The sequence below is a fragment of the Tursiops truncatus genome, chromosome 2 (genome assembly GCF_011762595.2).
Source record: "Tursiops truncatus isolate mTurTru1 chromosome 2, mTurTru1.mat.Y, whole genome shotgun sequence".
NCBI lineage: Eukaryota > Metazoa > Chordata > Mammalia > Artiodactyla > Delphinidae > Tursiops > Tursiops truncatus.
This window is the reverse complement of record NC_047035.1, coordinates 82,872,299-82,896,008: the sequence shown is the minus strand read 5'-3', so window position 1 is coordinate 82,896,008 and position 23,710 is coordinate 82,872,299. Positions and strand designations below refer to the sequence as shown.

The 23,710-nt window shown below is 39.4% G+C and overlaps 1 protein-coding gene across 1 annotated transcript in view; it reads left to right on the top strand.

Annotated features, from left to right (window-relative positions):
* FSIP1 (fibrous sheath interacting protein 1) overlaps window positions 1-23,710 on the top strand; it is a 206,644-nt gene that overhangs the window by 57,260 nt on the left and 125,674 nt on the right. Inside the window, exon 10 of the mRNA XM_033851438.2 lies at window positions 18,656-18,796. Within this exon, the coding sequence (XP_033707329.2) occupies window positions 18,656-18,796 (141 nt within the window). The remainder of the gene's footprint in view (window positions 1-18,655; window positions 18,797-23,710) is intronic.

Here is a 23,710-nt window from a genome sequence, read left to right as displayed (position 1 = left end):
TTGTTTATGGTTTCCTTTGCTGTGCAAAAGCATTTACATTTCATTAGGTCCCATTTATTTATTTTTGTTTTTATTTCCATTTCTCTACAAGGTGGGCCAGAAAGGATCTTGCTGTGATTTATGTTTTAGAGTGTTCTGCCTGAGTTTTCCTCTAAGAGTTTGATCGTGTCTGGCCTTACATTTAGGTCTTTAATCCATTTTGAGTTTACTTTTGTGTATGGTGTTAGGGAGTGTTCTAATTTCATTCTTTTACTTGTAGCTGTCCAATTTTCCCAGCACCACTTATTGAAGGGGCTGTCTTTTCTCCATTGTATATTCTTGCCTCCTTTATCAAAGATAAGGTGACCATATGTGTGTGTCTGTTTTTGTGCCAGTACCATACTTTCTTGATTACTGTAGCTTTGTAGTACAGTCTGAAGTCTGGAAGCCTGATTCCTCCAGCTCCATTTTTCTTTCTCAAGATTGCTTTGGCTATTCGGGGTCTTTTGTGTTTCCATACAAATTGTGAAATTTTTTGTTCTAGTTCTGTGAAAAATGGCATTGGTAGTTTGATAGGGATTGCATTGAATATGTAGATTGCTTTGGGTAGTATAGTCATTTTCACAATGTTGATTCTTCCAATCCAAGAGCATGGCATATCTCTCCATCTATTTGTATCATCTCTCTTTCATCAGTGTCTTATAATTTTCTGCATACAGGTCTTTTGTCTCCTTAGGTATGTTTATTCCTAGGTATTTTATTCTTTTTTGTTGCAATGGTTTCAGATTTTTGAAACTATTGCAAGAAATGATTTCAAAAGTGATCTGAAAAATCACTTTCAGATTTTTCATCATTATTGTATAGGAATGCAAGAGATTTCTGTGCATTAATTTTGTATCCTGCTACTTTACCAAATTCATTGATTAGCTCTAGTAGTTTTCTGGTAGCATCTTTACGATTCTCTATGTATAGTATCATGTCATCTGCAAATAGTGACAGCTTTACTTCTTCTTTTCCAATTTGGATTCTTTTTATTTCTTTTTCTTCTCTGATTGATGTGGCTAAAACTTCCAAAACTATGATGAATAATAATGGTGAGAGTGGGCAACCTTGTCTTGTTCCTGATCTTAGTGGAAGTGGTTTCACTGTTTCACCATTGAGGACTATGTTGGCTGTGGGTTTGTAATATATGGCCTTTATTATGTTGAGGTAAGTTCACTCTGTGCCTACTTCCTGGCGGGTTTTTATCATAAATAGGTGTTGAATTTTGTCAGAAGCTTTCTCTGCATCTATTTAGATGATCATATGGTTTTTCTCCTTCAATTTGTTAATATGTGTATCACATTGATTGATTTGCATATATTGAAGAATCCTTGTATTCCTGGTATAAACCCCATTTGATCATGGTGTATGATCCTTTTAATGTGCTGTGGAATTCTGTTTGCTAGTATTTTGTTGAGGATTTTTGCATCTATGTTCATCAGTGGTATTGTTCTGTAGTTTTCTTTTTTTGTGACATCTTTGTCTAGTTTTGGTATCAGGGTGATGGTGGCCTCATAGAATGAGTTTGGGAGTGTTCCTCCCTCTGCTGTATTTTGGAAGAGTTTGAGAAGGATAGGTGTTAGCTCCTTTCTAAATGTTTGATAGATTTCTCCTGTGAAGCCATCTGGTCCTGGGCTTTTGTTTGTTGGAAGATTTTTAATCACAGTTTCAATTTCAGTGCTTGTGATTGGTCTGTTCATAGTTTCTGTTTCTTTCTGGTTCAGTCTTGGAAGGTTATGCATTTCTAAGAATTTGTCCATTTCTTCCAGGTTGTCCATTTTATTGGCATAGAGCTGCTTGTAGTAACCTCTCATGATCCTTTGTAATTCTGCAGTGTCAGTTGTTACCTCCCCCTTTTCATTTCTAATTCTGTTGATTTGAATCTTCTCCCTTTTTCTCTTGATGAGTCTGGCTAATGGTTTATCAATTTTGTTTATCTTCTCAAAGAACCAGCTTTTACTTTTATTGATTGTTGCTATCATTTCTTTCATTTCTTTTTCATTTATTTCTGATCTGATCTTTATGATTTCTTTCTTTCTGCTAACTTTGGGGTATTTTTGTTCTTATTTCTCTAATTGCTTTAGGTGTAAGGTTAGGTTGTTTATTTGAGATGTTTCTTGTTTCTTGAGGTAGGATTGTATTGCTATAAACTTCCCTCTTAGAACTGCTTTTGCTGCATCCCATAGGTTTTGGGTCGTCGTGTTTTCATTGTCATTTGCTTCTAGGTATCTTTTTTTTTTTTGCTGTACGCGGGCCTCTCACTGTTGTGGCCTCTCCTGTTGCAGAGCACAGGCTCTGGACACGCAGGCTCAGCGGCCATGGCTCACGGGCCTAGCCGCTGTGCGGCATGTGGGATCTTCCCCGACTGGGGCACGAACCCGTGTCCCCTGCATTGGCAGGCAGACTCTCAACCACTGCGCCACCAGGGAAGCCTGTAGGTATCTTTTGATTTCCTCTTTGATTTCTTCAGTGATCTCTTGGTTATTAAGTAGTGTATTGTTTATCCTCAATGTGTTTGTATTTGTTACAGATTTTTTCCTGTAATTGATATCTAGTCTCATAGCGTTGTGGTTGGAAAAGGTACTTGATATGATTTCAATTTTCTTAAATTTACCAAGGCTGACTTGTGACCTAATATATGATCTATCCTGGAGAATGTTCCATGAGCACTTGAGAAGAAAGTGTATTCTGTTGTTTTTGGATGGAATGTCCTATAAATATCAATTAAGTCCATCTTGTTTAATGTATCATTTAAAGCTTGCGTTTCCTTTTTTATTTTCATTTTGGATTATCTGTCCATTGGTGAAAGTGGGGTGTTAAAATCCCCTACCATGATTGTGTTACTGTCGATTTCCCCTTTTATGGCTGTTAGTATTTGCCTTATGTATTGAGGTGCTCCTATGTTGGGTGCATAAATATTTACAATTGTTATATCTTTTTCTTGGATTGATCCCTTGATCATTATGTAGTGTCCTTCTTTGTCTCTTGTAATGGTCTTTGTTTTAACGTCTGTTTTGTCTGATATTTGAATTGATACTCCAGCTTTGTTTTGATTTCCATTTGCATGGAATATCTTTTTCCATCCCCTCACTTTCAGTCTGTATGTGTCCCTAGGTCTGAAGTAGGTCTCTTGTAAAGAGCATATATACGGGTCTTGTTTTTGTATCCATTCAGCCTGTCTATGTCTATTGGTTGGAGCATTTAATCCATTTACATTTAAGGTAATTATTGATATGTATGTTCCTATGACCATTTTCTTAATTGTTTTGGGTTTATTATTGTAGGTCTTTTCCTTCTCTTGTGTTTCCTGCCTAGAGAAGTTCCTTTAGCATTTGTTGTAAAGCTGGTTTGGTGCTGCTGAATTCTCTTAGCTTTTGCTTGTCTGTAAAGGTTTTAATTTCTCTGTCAAATCTGAATGAGATCTTTGCTGGATAGAGTAATCTTGGCTGTAGGTTTTTCTCTTTTGTCACTTTAAATATGTCCTGCCATTCCCTTCTGGTTGTAGAGTTTCTGCTGCAAGATCAGCTGTTAACCTTATGGGGATTCCATTGTGTGTTACGTGTTGTTTTTCCCCTGCTGCTTTTAATATTTTTTCTTTGTATTTAATTTTTGATCGTTTGATTAATATGTGTCTTGGCGTGTTTCTCCTTGGATTTATCCTGAATGGGATGGTCTGTGCTTCCTGGACTTGATTGACTCTTTCCTTTCCCATAGTAGGGAAGTTTTCAACTGTAATCTCTTCACATATTTTCTCAGTCCCTTTCTTTTTCTCTTCTTCTTCTGGCACCCCTATAATTCGAATATCGGTGTGTTTAATGTTGTCCCAGAGGTCTAGAACACTGTCCTCAATTCTTTTCATTCTTTTTTCTTTATTCTGCTCTGTGGTAGTTATTTCCACTATTTTATCTTCCAGGTCACTTATCCGTTCTTCTGCCTCAGTTATTCTGCTATTGATCCCTTCTAGAGAATTTTTAATTTCATTTATTGTGTTGTTCATCATTGTTTGTTTGCTTTTTAGTTCTTCGAGATCCTTGGTAAACATTTCTTGTATTTTTTCCATTCTATTTCCAAGATTTTGGATCATGTTTACTATCATTACTCTGAATTCTTTTTCAGGTAGACTGCCTATTTCCTCTTCATTTGTTTGGTCTGGTGGGTTTTTACCCTTCTCCGTCATCTGCTGTGTATTTCTCTGTCTTCTCATTTTGCTTAACTTACTGTGTTTGGGGTCTCCTTTTCGCAGGTTGCAGGTTCGTAGTTCCTGTTGTTTTTGGTGTCTGCGCCCAGTGTAAGTTTGGTTCAGTGGGTTGTGTAGGCTTCCTGGTGGAGGATACTCGTGCCTGTGTTCTGGTGGATGAGGCTGGATCTTGTTTTTCTGGTGGGCAGGAACGTGTCTGGTGGTGTGTTTTGAGGTGTCTGTGAACTTAGTATGATTTTAGGCAGCCTCTCTGCTAATGGGTGGGGTTGTGTTCCTGTCTTGCTTGTTGTTTGACGTAGGGCCTCTAGCACTGTAGCTTGCTGGTCGTTGAGTGGAGCTGGGTCTTATCGTTGAGATTGAGATCTCTGAGAAAGCTTTCACTTTTTGATATTATGTGGATTTGGGAGGTCTCTGGTGGACCAGTGTCCTGTAATTGGCTCCTCCACCTCAGAGGCTCAGGCCTGACACCTGGCTGGAGCACCAACAGACTGTCCTCCACACGGCTCAGAAGAAAAGGGAGAAAAAGAAAGAAAGAAAGAAAGAAAGAAAGAAAGAAAGAAAGAAAGAAAGAAAGAAAATGAAGTTATTAAAATAAAAAAATAAAAATTATTAAAAATAAGAAAGTAATTTAAAAAAAAAGGAAGAGACAGCAACCAAACCAATAAACAAATCCACCAATGATTACAAGTGCTAAAAACTATAGTAAAACAAACAAACAAACAAACAAAACGGACAGACAGAACCCTATGACAAATGGTAAAGGCAAAGGTATACAGACAAAATCACACAAAGAAGCATACAGATACACACTCACAAAAGGAGAAAAAGGAAAAGTATATATATATTAAAAAAAAAAAGGAAGAGAGCAGCCGAATCAATAAACTAATGTACCAGTGATAGTAAGCTGTAAATACTAAACTAAGATAAACATAAAACCAGAAACAAATTAGATGCAAAAAGCCAACCCCAAGTCTACAGTTGCTCCCAAAGTCCACCGCCTCAGTTTTGGGATGATTTGTTGTCTCTTCATGTATTCCACAGAAGCAGGCTACATCAATTTGATTGTGGAGATTTAATCTGCTGCTCCCGAGGCTGCTGGGAGAGATTTCCCTTTCTCTTCTTTGTTCGCCCAGCTCCTGGGATTCAGCTTTGGATTTGGCCCCGCCTGAGGGGCCTGTATGTCGCCTGAGGGCATCTGTACCCTGCCCAGACAGGACAGGGTTAAAGTAGCAGCTGATTAGGGGGCTGTGACTCACTCAGGTGGGGCAGGGGGTGGGGGAGTGGGGGAGGGAGGGGTATCAAATGCGGGGTGAGCCTGTGGCAGCAGAGGCCAGCGTGACAGTGCAACAGCCTGAGGCGTACCATGTGTTTTCCTGGGGAAGTTGTCCCTGGATCACGGGACTCTGGCAGTGGCAGGCTGCACAGGCTCCCCGGAGGGGGAGGTGTGCATAGTGACCTGTGCTTGCACACAGGTTTCTTGGTGGCTGCAGCAGCAGCCTTAGCATCTCATGCCCGTCTCTGGTGTCCTGGCTGATAGCCATGGCTCATGCTGCTTTCTTGAGCTTGTTTAGGCGGTGCTCTGAATCCCCTCTCCTAGTGCACCCTGAAACAATGTTCTCTTGCCTCTTAGGCAGTTCCAGACATTTTCCTGGACTCCCTCTCGGCTAGCTGTTGTGCGCTAGCCCCCTTCAGGCTGTGTTCATGCAGCCAACCCCAGTCCTCTCCCTGGGGTCTGACCTCCGAAGCCCAACCCTCAGCTCCCAGCCCCCATCCTCCCCAGCAGGTGAGCAGACAAGCCTCTCAGGCTGGTGAGTGCTGGTCAGCAGTGATCCTTTGTGTGGGAATCTCTCCACTTCACCCTCTGCACCCCTGTTGCTGCGCTCTCTTCCATGGCTCCGAGGCTTCCCCCCCTGCCACCCCCCCGTCTCTGCCAGTGAAGGAGCTTCCTAGTGTGTGAAAACTTTTCCTCCTTAACAGCTCCTTCCCGGAGGTGCAGGTCCCGTCCCTATCCTTTTGTCTCTGTTTTTTCTTTTTTCTTGTGCCCTACCCAGGTACCTGGGGAGTTTCTTGTCTTTTGGCAAGTCTGAGGTCTTCTGCCAGCATTCAGTAGGTGTTCTGTAGGAGCTGTTCCACATGTAGATGTATTTTTGGTGTATTTTTTGGGAGGAAGGTGATCTCCATGTCTTACTCCTCCGCTATCTTGAAGCTATCCCCCGATATTATTTTTGGATTGGAATTCTTTTTGAATAATACACTGAAAGTATCTCGGATAAACCCTGCATATCTATTCAGTTGACAAATGGCCTCCAGTCTACTGCTGAACCACAAATATTCATAATGCATAGTCATGTTATTTTTATTTTTAACCTTTCTGCAAACCATTAACTCACCAGTAGCTTTTCTCCATGCTCCCTTAGAAAGAATGTCTTTTAAATAAAATATAAATTTCTGTTCTTCAGCAATCAATTCCACAAATATTAATCAAGTGCTCATTGCATGCAGGGAATTGTAGGTCATTTAAAAACGAGTCAGTGGCTTCACAGGCAAATTCTATCAAACATTTAGAGAAGAGCTAACACCTATCTTTCTCAAACTCTTTCAAAATGTAGCAGAGGGAGGAACACTCCCAAACTCATTCTATGAGTCCACCATCACCCTGATACCAAAACCAGACAAAGATGTCACAAAGAAAGAAAACTACAGGCCAATATCACTGATGAACATAGATGCAAAAATCCTCAACAAAATATTAGCAAACAGAATCCAAGAGCACATTAAAAGGATCATACACCATGATCAAGTGGGATTTATCCCAGGGATGCAAGGATTCTTAAATATATGCAAATCAATCAGTGTGATACACCATATTAACAAATTGAAGGAGAAAAACCATATGATCATCTCAATAGATACAGAAAAGGCTTTCGACAAAATTCAACACCAATTTATGATAAAAACTCCCCAGAAAGTAGGCATAGAGGGAACCTACCTCAACATAATATAGGCCATATATGGCAAACCCACAGCCAGCATCATTCTCAATGGTGAAAAACTGAAACCATTTCTTCTAAGATCAGGAACAAGACAATGTTGCCCACTCTTGCCACTGTTATTCAACATAGCTTTGGAAGTTTTAGCCACAGCAATCAGAGAAGGAAAAGAAATAAAAGCAATCCAAATTGGAAAAGAGGAAGTAAAACTGTCACTATCTGCAGATGACATGATATACATAGAGAATCGTAAAGATGCTACCAGAAAGCTACTAGAGCTAATCAATGAATTTGGTAAAGTAGCAGGATACAAAATTAATGCACAGAAATCTCTTGCATTCCTATACACTAATGATGAAAAATTTGAAAGAGAGATTAAGGAAACACTCCCATTTATCACTTCAACGAAAAGAATAAAATGCCAAGGAATAAACCTACCTAAGAAGACAAAAGACCTGTATGCAGAAAACTATAAGACACTGATGAAAGAAATTAAAGATGATACAAACAGATGGAGAGATATACAGTGCTCTTGGATTGGAAGAATCAACATTGTGAAAATGACTACCCAAAGCAATCTATAGATTCAATGCAATCCCTATCAAACTCCCAATGGCATTTTTCACAGAACTAGAACAAAAATTTTCACAAGTTGTATGGAAACACAAAAGATCCCGATTAGCCAAAGCAATCTTGAGAAAGAAAAACGGAGCTGGAGGAATCAAGCTCCCGGACTTCAGACTATACTACAAAGCTACAGTAATCAAGACATTATGGTACTGGCACAAAAACAGAAATATAGATCAATGGAACAGGATAGAAAGCCCAGAGATAAATCCACGCACATATGGTCACCTAATCTTTGATAAAGGAGGCAAGAATATACAATGGAGAAAAGACAGCCTCTTCAATAAGTGGTGCTGGGAAAACTGGACAGCTACATGTAAAAGAATGAAATTAGAACACTCCCTAACCGCATACACAAAAATAACCTCGAAATGGTTGAAGGACCTAAATGTAAGACCAGACACTATCAAACTCTTAGAGGAAAACATAGGCAGACCACTCTATGACATAAATCACAGGAAGATCCTTTTTGACCCACCTCCTAGAGAAATGGAAATAAAAACAAAAATAAACAAATGAAACCTAATGAAACTTAAAATCTTTTGCACAGCAAAGGAAACCATAAACAGGGCAATAAGACAACCCTCAGAATGGGAGAAAATATTTGCAAATGAAGCAACTGACAAAGGATTAATCTCCAAAATTTACAAGCAGCTCATGCAGCTCAATATCAAAGAAACAAACAACCCAATCCAAAAACGGGCAGAAGACCTAAATAGACATTTCTCCAGAGAAGATATACAGATTGCTAACAAACACATGAAAGGATGCTCAACATCACTAATCATTAGAGAAATACAAATCAAAACTACAATGAGGTATCACCTCACACCAGTGAGAATGATCATCATCTAAAAATCTACAAACAATAAATGCTGGAGAGGGTGTGGAGAAAATGGAACCCTCTTGCACTGTTGGTGGTAATATAAATTGATACAGCCACTATGGAGAACAGTATGGAGGTTCCTTAGAAAACTAAAACTAGAACTACCATATGACCCAGCAATCCCACTACAGGGCATATACCTGGAGAAAACCATAATTCAAACAGAGTCATGTACCACAATGTTCATTGCAGCTCTATTTACAATAGCCAGGACATGGTAGCAACCTAAGTGTCCATCAACAGATGAATGGATAAAGAAGATGTGGCACATATATGCAATGGAATATTACTGAGCCATAAAAAGAAACAAAATTGAGTTATTTGTAGTGAGGTGGATGGACCTAGAGACTGTCATACAGAGTGAGGTAAGTCAGAAAGAGAGAAACAAATACCGTATGCTAACTCATATGTATGGAATCTACGAAAAGAGAAAGAAGGTTCTGAAGAACCTAGGGGCAGGACAGGAATAAAGGACACGGGGAGTGGGAAGGGTAAGCTGGGACGAAGTGAGAGAGTGACATGGCCATATATACACTACCAAATGTAAAATAGATAGGTAGTGGGAAGCTGCTGCATAGCACAGGGAGATCAGCTTGGTGCTTTGTGACCACCTAGAGGGGTGGGATAGGGAAGGTCGGAGGGAGCCGCAAGAGCGAGGAGTATGGGGATATACGTATACGTATAGCTGATACATATATGGGGATATACGTATACGTATAGTTTCTGTTATAAAGCAGAAACTAACACACCATTGTAAAACAATTATTCTCCAATAAAGATGTTTAAAAAGTAAATAACGACGAGTCAGGCACATATAGAACTGTGGAGTCAGACAACCTCACTTCAGGTTCTGACCCTTCCACTTATTGGCTCTGAGGACTTGGGCATTAATTAGAAGCACTCTAAACCCCAGTTGCCGCATCTGTAAAACAGTAATGATAATATTATTCTTCAGTGTTCTTTTTTTTTTTTTTAGCTTTTTTTTTTTTAGTGTTCTTTTAAAGTGTAGATGAGTTAATATGTATAGAGTACTTAGCATGGTATCTGACTCAAAACTCAACCCAAGACGTTATTATAATAAGTGACTTAAGGAACTTATTTCATTATGAGAGACACAGAATGCACATAGACAACTGTAGTACAAGACGTTATAGGTAAGAACAGTAGAAGGCTATGAGCACAGTGCTGTGCTGGTTCAGAGAGAGAGAAAGCACATCCAGAAGGAATATCAAGAAAGTTCATTTCTACAAGTGCGAGATAGGAGGAGGAAGAGAAACCAGTGAGTGAGGCAGAGGGGCTCAAAGGCCCTGAGAAGGCTGCCATCACACAGCATGAGGTTGAAAACTGGTGGTCTGCAGGGCAAATTGGGTTCACAGGTAGGGTTCCTTTAGACCACTTAGGGTTTACAATTTTTTTTTTAGCAAACATTTAAAAATTGGGTGAACTTATATAAAAATCCAAATTTCTAGTTTCTCTTGAAAAGTTAGAACATCTGGCAAATTAGGCTTGAAGCCTTGCTTGGCAAACTACAGGACTGAGCTAAGTAGCAACTGCTGCTTTCAATGGAGCACAAATTCTCCAGCTTGCTATGCCATCCTTCACGCCATACTGCATTGCCTGCAATACATGGGCCTACTTCATGCATTTATGTAACTTGCCCAGCCCCTGCACAGGTCATCAAAATATCTTTGAATTCCTGCTTATTTCACAAGAGATGGTGTGGTGGTTGATGTTGAGTATCCAGATTAATATGTGGCTTCACCTCTGACCTGAAAGCAGCTCATAGGATCCTGGAGGATAGGATGTAAACATAGACCAGGTTGTGCCGTGACCGACCATACAAGGAAACCCGAAGTACCACAATATGGGAACTGATTTTATGAGAAGTACAGAAAACATATGCTGGGGAAGCACAGAGAAAGGAAAGACTATATAATGAAGGAGTGATATTTTAAAAATTCCTTTGGAAGTTTTAAAATTTTGGTCAAGAAAATAGTTTCCCAAACAAGTCGAAACATTCAGGCTTTCTGACTTACCTGACTGTGGCAACTCTAAGATGATAAACTAGTAGGCACGGTAAGCCTGGGATGATAAACGTACCTGAGTCAGAATAATTTGAGGGACTCCAGAGAGGTGACTCAGATTAAGGAAGTATTGGTTGTGAAAGCGGCAGGTAAGAAATCTTTTCCTTAGGAGCTTGCTGATTACAATGTTCTCATGAGGTGCCCTCGCTCTTAACTTCATAGCGATGTTTTAAAAGCAGCATTTGGCTTCTATATATCTGATTTCTTTAGCGTAAAACAAAGCATGTGGTCACATTCAGAAGAAAGAATGGCATGTTACTGCTATTGCTGTAATGTGAGTAATGTCATGTGGTTGCAGTTTTACATCTGCTTTTTATTTTCATTTCATCTTAGCGAAAGAGAACTAATTGAAGCAATTTTTTTCTTAGGATCTGTGGTTTAACTGTGTATACCTTTCTGTATCCATCCCCTAACCCTCCAACAAATCAGGTAGTTCTTTCCACGTATTGTAAATCCCACCATAAAATTGAGTGATGTTCTATAATTTAGTTACCGTATTTCTTATTTGCAGCTGTGTTAGATTCCAGCTTTCGCCAGAAATATCCAAGATATAGGAGTTATGTAAGCACTAAGTTTCGTAAATCCTTAGCAACTGGATTCAATAATAAATTCTATTCAGTTTGGCTCTTATGAAGAAGTGTAATTTATTCATCTCATGCAATCAGTCTTACTAAATCTAGAATTCCAGTTCATCATTAGATGTTGTTTTCCTGGTTGGGAGAGAGTCTTCAGAAATGGCTCTTATTGTCATGAGGCATTTCTTTGTTAAGTCAACTAGTTTAATTGACTATAAAAGTCCTTCTCACTTGATGTATTTTCTTGTTCTTAAAATATTGATTTAGTTATATACGATTTGGTAAGACCAACAAAAATTAACAAACATTTGAGGAAAATTGTAGGTGTATTTATCTCTTTTCTTGCCAAGAGAATACCGACCAACAATTAACTGTGTTTTGGTCTCTTGTTTCAACGTTAGCTAAACTTGAGGAAATATAAAACATGGTTAGACATGTAATCTTGAAAGATGTTTTACTACTGAGTTCAGGGATTTGTAGAGTTCCAGTAACAGCCATGCTGTTCACTTGACCTCACATTACTTACTATGCTGGTCAAGGGCAGGAACTGAGGAATCTTTTATGTATGCTAGTCACAAGCACAGAATCTTATTGACCATCTGTTCATTTCAAAAAACTATAGAAGTAGGCCACAAAAGCATGGATTTCTGAATTGAGGAATAGACAGGAAGTTACTTCAGACGTCCTTGCCTCTGATGCTAACCTGGCAAACGTTCCCAACTAAATCTGGGGAATTCTTCTTGCCACCTATGTTTTACAGATTACTTTGCAGTTTTTGTTTATATTTCTTGGTTTTTCTGTGTTAAACCTCCTGTGTAGTCAAGGTTTCTTTCATTTCATGGAAGTATTTCAAAATGATAAAAACAATCTGGCTGAAAGATTTTTTTCTTTACTTTTAGTACTGCCAGGCAAATGATCCATCTGATACCAGGAAATAGCAGTAGCCTATGGAAAAGTATACCATTAGCTTGAAAACACAGGGCACGCTGGCTTCATTTAGGCAGGTTTGTGTTTTTCTGGCCCTTAACTCATGCCTTATTTTCATATCAGATAACTTATGGAGGCATGAGTAATTTCCTCTGTATTTGGCTTTTAGAAATGAGTTTACTTAGCTTCAAAGACACCTGTTGGCTCAGTCAACACCACCAATATTTTTTTAAGGATGAACTTAGAATCCCTTGGCAATCAATTAGTCAAATCAACAAATACCTCTTGACCTCAGGGTCTCTTCTCTTCTTGTCGCTCCTTAGATATTCTGTGCATATCATGGAGAGCTTTTACGGAACTGAATTTTACTTTAACTGAATAAAAGCATTTCTGTATGACTCAGAAATATATAAACAATATGGATGGTCAGAGAATCTGCTCAAACTTTCTACCAGAGGAAATCAAGCTTCTTCTGCTGATCAGGAAAACAGATGGTACTGATTGGCACTTTGATGTGACAATAGAACCTCTCCTGGCCCCACGGAGCTTCTTGAATGTACCAATGAGCAACCTTTGCCAGAACCAGTGATTGCCTTTTCTTGCTCCCTCTTGGCCTCTGTTTTCATCACATGCTGTCCTTCAAATATTTGTACTATATGGTTATGCTATCAGAGACTGAGACTGAGGAAAGACGTTATATATCCTTGGATTTAATTGTGGAGAATTGCAGACTCATAAGCTTTCAGAGTTGAAAGAAACTTTCTTAGCAGAAATTGAGACCCAGAAAGAAAAAGTGACTTGCTCAAAAGTACTCAGCTGCTTATACCAGCAGAACTGGGGCTAAAATCTCACCTTTAGGCCAGTATCTTTTGGGTACAGAGAGTCACATTGTCAGAGCAGAATGAAAATAGCCTTGGTAGAATAATTTTTTGTTTTCTTAAAAATAAGGAATGACTTTTTATGCTTATGAAATCATTACATGTTTACTGTAGAAATTCAGGAAATACAAAAACATCTAAGAAAAATAAGATAAAACATCAAGGTTTTTACCATCAGGTTAAATTTCCTTCCGGTCTATTTCTCTACAGGTGCATACACATACACGCCTACATACACAGTATACCAGTTAGAGTTCTGGGCAAGGAACAGAAAAAACACCCAACTTGGATTTTGAAGATAATGAGGTGAAGGAACTATTTACAGATTTAAAGGAGCCAGTAAGAGATGTTAGGACACTTAGGACTAGCAACAGTGGGTAGGGAGAAGAAAAAGTGTTTTGGAGCTTAGGGAGAGCTAGAGCTGTGGTAGAATAATCTTCCAGGGTAGCTTCCTTGGCCCCTTGTACCTATACAGTTATGACATGGACTGCAGCAAAAACTCCTATTGAAGAGGGATACCTGACACTGCTCTGCTGTGTTTCCTGTCTTACATTCTTCTGAGTAGACTGGCTCCAAGTGTGGCCTCTGTTTGCCTCTGAAAATGAATATTCAGTTGAATCTAAGAAAACTCCCCTTAATGGGTACCTCAGGGATACATTGCTGCCCAAACCATAATGCCAAAGCAGTGAGGGGAAGGGGAAGATACCCCAAACTCTTCTTCTTCCTGCACTCCAATCTCCTAACACTCCTCCCCTCTCATTGACTAAACCTAACCACAAGACAGAGGTCAAGGAGAAAGAGTAATTGTCCCAGCTTACATCAGATGTTCATGACAGTTTCTCATTCTTGTCTCGGTGGGCATTTGGCTCTGTGCATGAAGCTGTTCTGAACATTCGTATACAAAGTTTGAGTCATACATTTTCATTTCTCTTGGATAGATTCACAGGAGTGGAACTTTTGAGTCATAGGATAGACAAGCGTTTAACTTTTTTTTTTTTCATTTTTATTTCTTTTTATTAAGACTAAGAAAATGAAATAAATAGGAAACATTGACACCCAGGAACATGAAGGCTTTGGCTGGTGTTTTTTGTTTTTTTTTTAGCATCTTTATTGGAGTATAATTGCTTTACCATGTTATGTTAGTTTCTGCTGTATAACAAAGTGAATCAGCTCTCTGTATACATATATCCCCATATCCCCTCCCTCTTGCGTCTCTTCCCACCCTCCTTAGCCCACCCGCTAGGTGGTCACAAAGCACAGAGCTGATCTCCCTGTGCTATGCGGCTACTTCCCACTAGCTATCTAATTTACATTTGGTAGTGTATATATGGCCATGCCACTCCCTTACTTCGTCCCAGCTTACCCTTCCCACTCCCCGTGTCCTCAAGTCCATTCTCTATGTCTGCGTCTTTATTTCTGTCCTGCCCCTAGGTTCTTCAGAACCATTTTTTTTTTTTTAGATTCCATATATATGTGTTAGCATATGGTATTTGTTTTTCTCTTTCTGACTTACTTCACTCTGTATGACAGACTCTAGGTCCATCCACCTCACTACAAATAACTCAATTTCGTTTCTTTTTTATGGCTGAGTAATATTCCATTGCATGTATGTGCCACATCTTCTTTATCCATTCATCTGTCAGTGGACACCTAGGTTGCTTCCATGTCCTGGCTATTGTAAATAGAGCTGCAATGGACATTGTGGTACATGACTCTTTTTGAGTTATGGTTTTCTCTGGGTATATGCCCAGTAGTGGGATCACTGGGTCGTATGGTAGTTCTAGTTTTAGATTTTTAAAGAACTTCCATACTGTTCTCTATAGTGGCTGTATCAAGTTACATTCCCACCAATAGTGCAAGAGGGTTCCCTTTTCTCCACACCCTCTCCAGCATTTATTGTCTGTAGATTTTTTGACAATGGCCATTCTGACTGGTGTGAGGTGATACCTCATTGTGGTTTTGATTTGCATTTCTCTAATGATTAGTGATGTTGAGCATCCTTTCATGTGTTTGTTGGCCATCTGTATATCTTCTTTGGAGAAATGTCTGTTTAGGTCTTCTGCCCATTTTTGGATTGGGTTGTTTGTTTTTTTTGATACTGAGCTACATGAACAAACATTTAACTTTTTGAGAAACTGTCAAACAGTTTTCCAAAGTGGTTGTGCCATTGTATACTGACACCAACAACGTGTGAGAGTTTGCTTTTTCTGTACTTCTCCAACGTTTAGTTTTAACAAACATTTTCATGTGGGTCATTCTAGTGGCTAGTGATACCTCATTGGGATTTTAATTTGCATTTCCCTGATGACTTAATGATGTTGAGGACTTTTTCATGTGCTTATTTATCACTTATATTATCTTCTTTTATAAAATATCTGTTCAAGTCATTTTAGAACTGGATTTTTAAATATTATTGATTCTTAGTGAACTAAGTGAACTATGTGAACTTAGTGAACTGTGTGAGTTCCTTGTATATACTGGTTACGAGTCCTGTGTCAGATTTGTGTGCTATATTCTTCTCTCTGTCTGTGGCTTTTCTATTTTCTTAGTGGTGGCTTTGGATAAGTAAAATTAAAAAATATTGATGAAGTCTGGTTTACACATTTTTTCTTCCTGTTTTTCTTTTTTGTGCCTAGCCAATGATTTCAAAGACCATAGTTGTAGATTATTTAAAATGTCCTTTTAAAAAAAAAAGATTTCTATTTAAAAATGAAATACAATTTGAGTGTTTTTCAGGTCACTATATTCCATAGACAGAATGTGTGCTTACCAAATCCATATGTTGGAATTTAATCCCCAGTGTGATTGTGTTTGGAGGGGAGGCCTTTGGGAGTAATTTGGTCATGGGGATGGATCCCTCATAAATGTGTTAAGTGCCCTTATAAAAGAGACCCAGAGAGCTTCTTTGTCCTTTTTATTATGTGAGGACAGAGCCAGAAGATGGCCATTTAGGAAGCAGGCCTTCACTAGATACAGAATCAGCCTGAGCCTTGATCTTGGACTTCCAAGCCTTCAGAACTGTCAGAAATACATGTCTGTTGTTTATAAGCCACCCAGTCTGTGGTATTCTGTAATAGCAGCTCAAACAGACTGAGACAGTGTGTATCCTACTTCAAAGTGGGCCATAAAATACTGGATGCTTAGAGCTGCAAGGAGACCTTGATACCATCTATTCCAAACTCCTCCCTAACATTAGGTTTCCTTCTTCAAGATATTGCTGATCATAATTCACCCTCTGGTTGCTTCTAGAGATTGAGGGCTACAGAAGTGAGTCCCCTTTTGGGGAAAATAAGATGTAAAAGAGTCACTTCTTGAAATTGAGATACTCTTTTAATGGTCTCCTCAGTAGAATTTTATACAAAATGAATTTCATTGGTGTGATTGCTGAGAACCAAAATTACAGTCTGTTGGCCAGCGCTTATCCAGCTTCAGGATTGTAGTTGGTGTTGGGATACAGAGTGGGACCAGTCTGGGTCCATGTCTGGGCCGTGACAGTGTGGTAAGTGCAGTGAGAGAACTTGTGGCATGACTGCAGAATAATTGCCCTTCCTGGGTATGTCAGGGAATATTTTATAGTGAAAACGTGTTTGTGCTGAGCTCAAAAAGAGTAGGAGTCTCTATGAGGAGTTGGAAGGAGGAGGCATAGAGGGTGGAGAACTAGCAGTGGTGAATATTGCCGAAGCTTTGGGTCAGAGACCTAGGTAATGGGAGATGAGCCTGAAGGGCTGGGAAGGGGTGAGAACTTAAATTCCAACATATGAACTTTAAGTTGATAGTTGTCAAATTTTCGAGCAGTTGTGCTTCAGGTGGTCAGTCCTCACTCCTTACCTATTGAGTCAGAGTCTCCAGGGTGGAGGCTGGGCCTTTGAATATTTTCACAGACTCTGTATGTGAGACTGAAGCCCACTGGAGTTTGAAAACTACTAGTTGAAGTGAAGAAGCAGTGAGAAAGAGAGAAGGGCCTTGATTAAAGATGTATTAAAAGTGAAACGGTGCCTATTCTTGATCAACTCTATGTAAGGAATGAGAATGTGGGAGGATTCTGCTTAAGCAACTTTAAAAATGTCATTTATACCAGTTACCTCATAGCAACAGAGTAGGAAATCTGTGGAGGAAATGTAGGAAGTTTAGTTATAGTTAGAGGGCCAGCTTACTGTCAAGAAATACCCATTTAAATCACCTAGAAACAATACTAACTTTGGGAGGATATGGTTCTGTCAATTCAAATATTGCTGATAATAATGAGATGCTTTCCTTATATAGTGCTTATTCTTTTCCAAGGACATATTCAGCTCATTTTTTTAAAATTAATTAATTAATTTGGCTGCGTTGGGTCTCCATTGCTGCACGCAGGCTTTCTCTAGTTCCAGCGAATGGGGGCTACTCTTCGTTGTGGTGCGCGGGCTTCTCATTGCGGTGGCTTCTCTTGTTGTGGAGCATGAGCTCTAGGCGTGCGGGCTTCAGTAGTTGTGGCACGTGGGCTCAGTAGTTGCGGCTTGCAGGCTCTAGAGCGCAGGCTCAGTAGTTGTGGCACGCGGGCTTAGTTGCTCCACGGCATGTGGGACCTTCCAGGACCAGGGCTCGAACCTGTGTCCCCTGCATCGGCAGGCGGATTCTCAACCACTGCGCCACCAGGGAAGTCCCTCATATTTGTTAGGTACTAAGATTTGCTGCAGGGCTTCCCTGGTGGCGCAGTGGTTGAGAGTCCGCCTGCCGATGCAGGGGACAGGGGTTCGTGCCCTGGTCTGGGAAGATCTCACATGCCGCGGAGCGGCTGGGCGCATGAGCCATGGCCGCTAAGCCTGTGCGTCCGGAGCCTGTGCTCCGCAACGGGAGAGGCCACAACAGTGAGAGACCTGTGTACCGCAAAAAAAGAAAAAAAAAAAAAAAAAGATTTGCTGCATGCCTGCGATGTACTGTGATGACTTTTGGGCTAGATATTATTATTATCATTTTGCTGATGAAACTGAAGTTCAGAGAGGTTCATTGATTCCCCTAAGGCCATCTCAGTCAGGAACCAGGTAGAGACAGGGTTCAAAACTCCTGACTTTACCAAGCTCAGTTTTCTTTTCACTGTTACATAGCTGCCTCTCATAACATAGATGGGCATGTTTTTATTTTATTTTATTTTATTTATGTATGATGAACTTGAAGTCCAGAAAAACTGATTTGCCCAAGATTCCAAGCTGATAAGTACAGAGCAGGGATCAGAGCCGAGGTCCCTGCTTCCCAGCCGCTGCTCTTTTCACTCTAACTTCCTGCTTTCCAGGTGATTGAGTTTATTTCCTTAGTTGTTTAGTATAGTTGGACCTTTTCTCCCTCAGGTAGGAAGAGTTTAGTGAATTATAAATATTGAAGGGAAGAAATATTGTTTGAGAAGCAAAGCCAGCATTCAGGGCTCAGTTGCTCTGGAACAATGTGTGATGGTATAGTTTCAGCCTGTGCATGAAATTTTTTTTTTTTATTTAGGAACCTGACCTTAATGGTGATGATAGAAATACAGAAATAACTCCAGGAGAAAAGGTACTTCAGAATACCAAAGAGCAACGGGATCAGCAGAATCGGTTGAGAGAGATAGATGAAAAGCTAAGAAAGATGAAGGAAAATGTGGTAAATCTTTTTTTAATTTAAAGTAACCAGTGATTGTGTTAAAAATGTTCCAATTTTCTTTGACTGATTTATGACTGTTTTTATGTGTTGCATCAGGCAAGAAAGCTAACGTGGGTATTTGCCAGTAAGGATTTGAATAAAGGCTAAAAGTAGAACTCTTAGAACTTAAAGTAGTATTATAATTAATTTATATGACATAATAAACCTGTGAAAGGTGATCTGAAGTCAGAATAATCATCCATATGCCTAATATTCTGTGTCTGAAAGATATATATTCTTTGTTTGTGTGGAGAAATTTGGTAGTTATTCTCTATAAAATCATCTTTATATGTTGGTCTTAAAGCTTAAATACTCCCATTTTTGGTTCATAATTCATAATATATTATTACTCAATATTAATACATTCTAAATCCATCTTGAGCCTATTTCATGTTTTAATTGCTTGCCATTTAAAGACGTATTATTGTTGATGAGAGAAAACTCTCAAATCAACTAAATTGTGAGCTGGTTGATATTCTGAACCTATTAGAAATGCTCTATAATATTATGATTTTCCAGCTACCCAGAGAATGTTTCTAAATTTTGGCTACATATTTAATTTTGGTGTTTACCTAAAATTAAACATGATGAGGCTGACCTTGTGATTCTACCCACATCCTCTCTCCTTGGGCTGGTCTCATCATAATCGCAGTCCCTACTTTCTGTCTCCTACTAAATCCTGTTCTCTTGCGTGATCTTCAGGCCTCGTGACGTTTTAACCAGTACTTCTGATTTGTGGGCATATCTTAAAACTGTTCCTTATGACTCTTTGAAAATCTTTTCTTTCTTGTCCCTACTTGTATCACCCTTCTCTCAGCATTGTCACCTCCTGTCCAGCTGCTTATAACCTGGTCACTCTCTTCTCTCATTATTGCGTTTTGTATGCTGCCCCATGAGAGTTAGCATCAGGTAAGTACTTTTGATTAAATTCTGGTCTCCTCAGAGCTTTCTACGAGTGCCCATCATTCCTGACTGAGGTTCTTCACCCCTCATGGTCACGTCCAGCCGAATTTCTCTTCCCACTTGCCAGCCATGGACAACAGCACTGACTCGGGCCTAAAGGGTATCTAGATCTACCTAATGAGAGTCAGGCAACAGATCTAGAGGGAATAAATGCATTGTGCTTCTCTTTATCATTCATTTTTGCTTACTTTTCATGGGAAATTTGATGGAATTATATTTCAGGGAGACCTCTATTCTTATTTTCTCAGCGTTTTTTTTTTTTTTTTCTCCTTGAGTGTGATGATATGGGGAAGAAGTAGGAATGGTTAGGAAGTGCATAGGGGTTCTTTGCCCTTGGCCAGTAGTTGTGGGGTGGTTGGTGAGGCATTGAAAACTTGATGTGGTAAATACAATGTTTGTGGTTTGACTGGTTTTGAAAACTGTTGGCACTTTTCATCCCAGCCCTACCAATCCCAGGTAGGCAAAGCCGGTCATTCTCCATAATTCACTTCTCCTCATTTCTGGTCATTTGTCCTATGCCTTGGACATGTATCCATTCTTTTCTACCATGTCTGTATAAATTATTTAATTCTTGACTCGAAAGCTGGGTCCTTTAGAAAATCTTACATTTTATTCCAGTGTCATATGATGGTTGGCTAGACTTAAAGAGATATGATAAATATCAAGAGTTGGTTGTTGTCTAAGTGGAAAAGAATAATATAAATACAGAAGAGCAAAAAAAAAAAAAAGTAGAGAACAATTATTATGTATCTACTATGTGCCAGGCACTGTTGCAAATAGTTTACGATTTATTGACGTACCTGATTTTTACAACCACTCTGTGAGGTAGACACTACTATCCTCATTTTATGGGTGAGGAGATGGAGACACAGAGAGGCTGAGTAACTTCCTCAGGGTTGTACAGCTAGTGAGAGGAAGAGATAGGGGTTAAATGATTCGCTTTTAACAGCCATGCTATACTGCCTTTCTGGTACTTACTGGCTTTTCTTTTCTGATTAATATTGTCTTTTCGTTAAAGTGTGGTAAATTTGTTATAACCAGTAATATTCATTGGAAAGTGTTTGGAATCCCTTGTATAAATGATAATTCCACATTTTTGTGTGTCAGCACTTTCAGAACCTGGTATCTGGTAGATACAGGCCCATGAGTAATGATCTGTATTGTCTTTATGTTTTAATTGCTTATTGTTTCATAATGGCCTATGGAATAGACTGTGTACTGTGTGTGTACTTTTGAGGGACGATCCTGTGTCTGCTTCAAACTCTGTAAAGCCCTTTGTACCTCATAGAATTCTAGGTACTTTGTGGATGGGAAAACTGGAGACCCCAGTCTTTGTTTCAATGATGTCAGTAGCCTGCTCTGTTACCTTGAATAAGTCACTCAGTCTCTTAGACACTTAGTTTTATAACTTTGAAATCAAGGGAGTAAGGCTAGATGACCTCTGTCCTTTTGCTTGTGATTCTTGGCGTACTTATTTTTGGTGAGAGATGGTGTTACTTATAGTATCTAAGGCTCAGTTTGTGTGCTTCCTAAATATTTAGTATTAATTGGTTTAAATCTTCTGTTGAAAATTACTTTTGGAAATTTAGTAACACTTTTCAGGAGAATATGACATTGTCTTTTATATATATAGAAAAGTTAGCCTGTTGCCTACAGACCAAAGACTATGTTTTCTGAATGATATAGCTTCTAGAAATGGCTAATTTTGTCTTCTTCTCCCTATTGCAATGGAGCATTGTTTCCAGATCAATGATTTGGGTGAAAGAAGTAATCTGTGGCCATTGAATTGGTGATTAAAGATCAAATCTAAATACAACTACTCTTAGGGATAGAAGGAGGAAAGAGTGAGCTAAGGGGCAATGCAGGAGCCCTGTGGGGTGCTCCTGGAGCCACCTGGATCCCAGGATTGATTTGTGAGTAAAGGCTGGAAAAGTGACTTAATCCTATGTTTCGGATGGTAGCCTGAGGCTGTGGATGCACATTTGCATTGGTCAAGATTGGTGGAAGAAGTGGGATTTGATTTAATCTGGAGGTGGTGGTGGTATTGGTGTCAGTGGATCTTGCTTTCAGGAGCTAGGGGAAGTAGGCACACTGAAATGCGGGTGAGGCTCAAAATATACTATGAAATTCAGTGGGCATGCCAGGGGCCTGAGCACCAGCTGCATAAGTAGAGGCAGAATGAGTAATGGCTACTAGAAGCAGCATATGTGAAACAAATCTTTTGGATTCACTCAGAATGAGTCAGAACTATAATGTAGCTGCTGTGCTACACATGAAGGAAGAGGTGAGCAAAGCTGATCGTACTTGGATAGTAGAGGGACAAGGATAAGGAAGGTATGAAAACCAGCTCATGTGAAGGGTTGTTGAGGAGGCTGAGTGTGTTTATTCAGCCTGGTGAAGAAAGGACATGCACGTGTGTATGTGTGAGAGTGTGTGTGTAAGTGTGTGTGTGTGTGTGTGTGTGTGTGTGTGTGTGTTGTGGGGAAGGAGGGGATGGATGGTTTGGTAGAAAAATCACTCATGAAAACTTCCCGAAGAGATCTGAAGGACTAACATTTGAAGTATTATTTTTATTCTTTATAGTATAGGGAAAAAAGCATGGTGATTGGGAAGCCACAAAGCAACAGATTTCTGCTAAATACTAAGGAAGAAAGTTAGAATGATCTCAGTGGGAGTGATCTTTCAGGGGTAAGGATTTCAAATTAGGCTGGAGTGACACTTGCTAGGTAGCTGTAGGGAGGGTTTTAAGTATTAGATCCCATTCCTGGACACATGTCTGGAAAAGATGAAAACTCTAATTTGAAAAGATACACGCACCCCAATGTTCATAGCGCACTATTTACAATAGCCAAGACATGGAAGCAGCTTAAATGTCCATCAACAGATAAATAGGTAAAGAAGATGCAGTACATATATACAATGGAATATTACTCAGCTGTGAAAAAGAATGAAATAATGCCATTTGGAGCAGTATGGATGGACCTAGAGATTATCATCCTAAATAAGTATTAGTCAGAAGTAATATTAGTTAATATTAATTTGTAATATTAGTAATTAAGAAGTAGTCTGAAGTAAGTCAGACAGAGAAAGACAAATATCATATGATATTACTTACATGTGGAATCTAAAAAATGATATGAAGGAACTTATTTACAAAACAGAACTAGCCTCACAGACAGAGAAAACAAACTATGGGGAAAGGGAGGGGGGAGGGAGGTATAAATTAGGAAGTTTGGGATTAATGTATACACACTACTATATATAAAATAGATAAACAACAAGGACCTACTATATAGCGCAGGGAACTATATTCAGTATCTTGTAATAAGCTATAATGGAAAAGAATATGAAAAAGAATATATATATATATATATATGAATCATTTTGTTGTACACCTGAAACTAACACAACATTGTAAATCAGCTATACTCCAATAATAAAAAAAAAGTGGCTGGATGGTAGGTCAGTTTCTCCAGCACAAGTAGGCAGCTTGTGTATGGTGAGCATGTGAAGGTGCTGTGCTTTGAGCTGTTTTTCACATGTTGGGGGAGGATTTGTGCTGAGCCGTTCACCTCTCACCTAGTTGGTTCCCATGGGGTTAGGAGTATTGGCTTTGACCATGATCTGTCAGGCTAACTACTTGTGTGGAGATAATTTGAGATAATAGAATTAGGAGAAAATGGAAGTAGCCATATTCATAGAGTTGGCAACAAACCCCACAAATACCCTCTCCATCGTTTGCCATACAGTACCCTCTGGTATCTCTAATCCCATCTAGCTCTGAGAGTCACTTTCCCTTGTTTTGGTGCTCTATAGGCTTCTCTGCCCACTCAGTCTTCTAACCCCACTCTGCTTTTTATTACCTCCCTGGGTTATAGTTCCGTTATGTAAGCTTCTATACGTGGGACATAG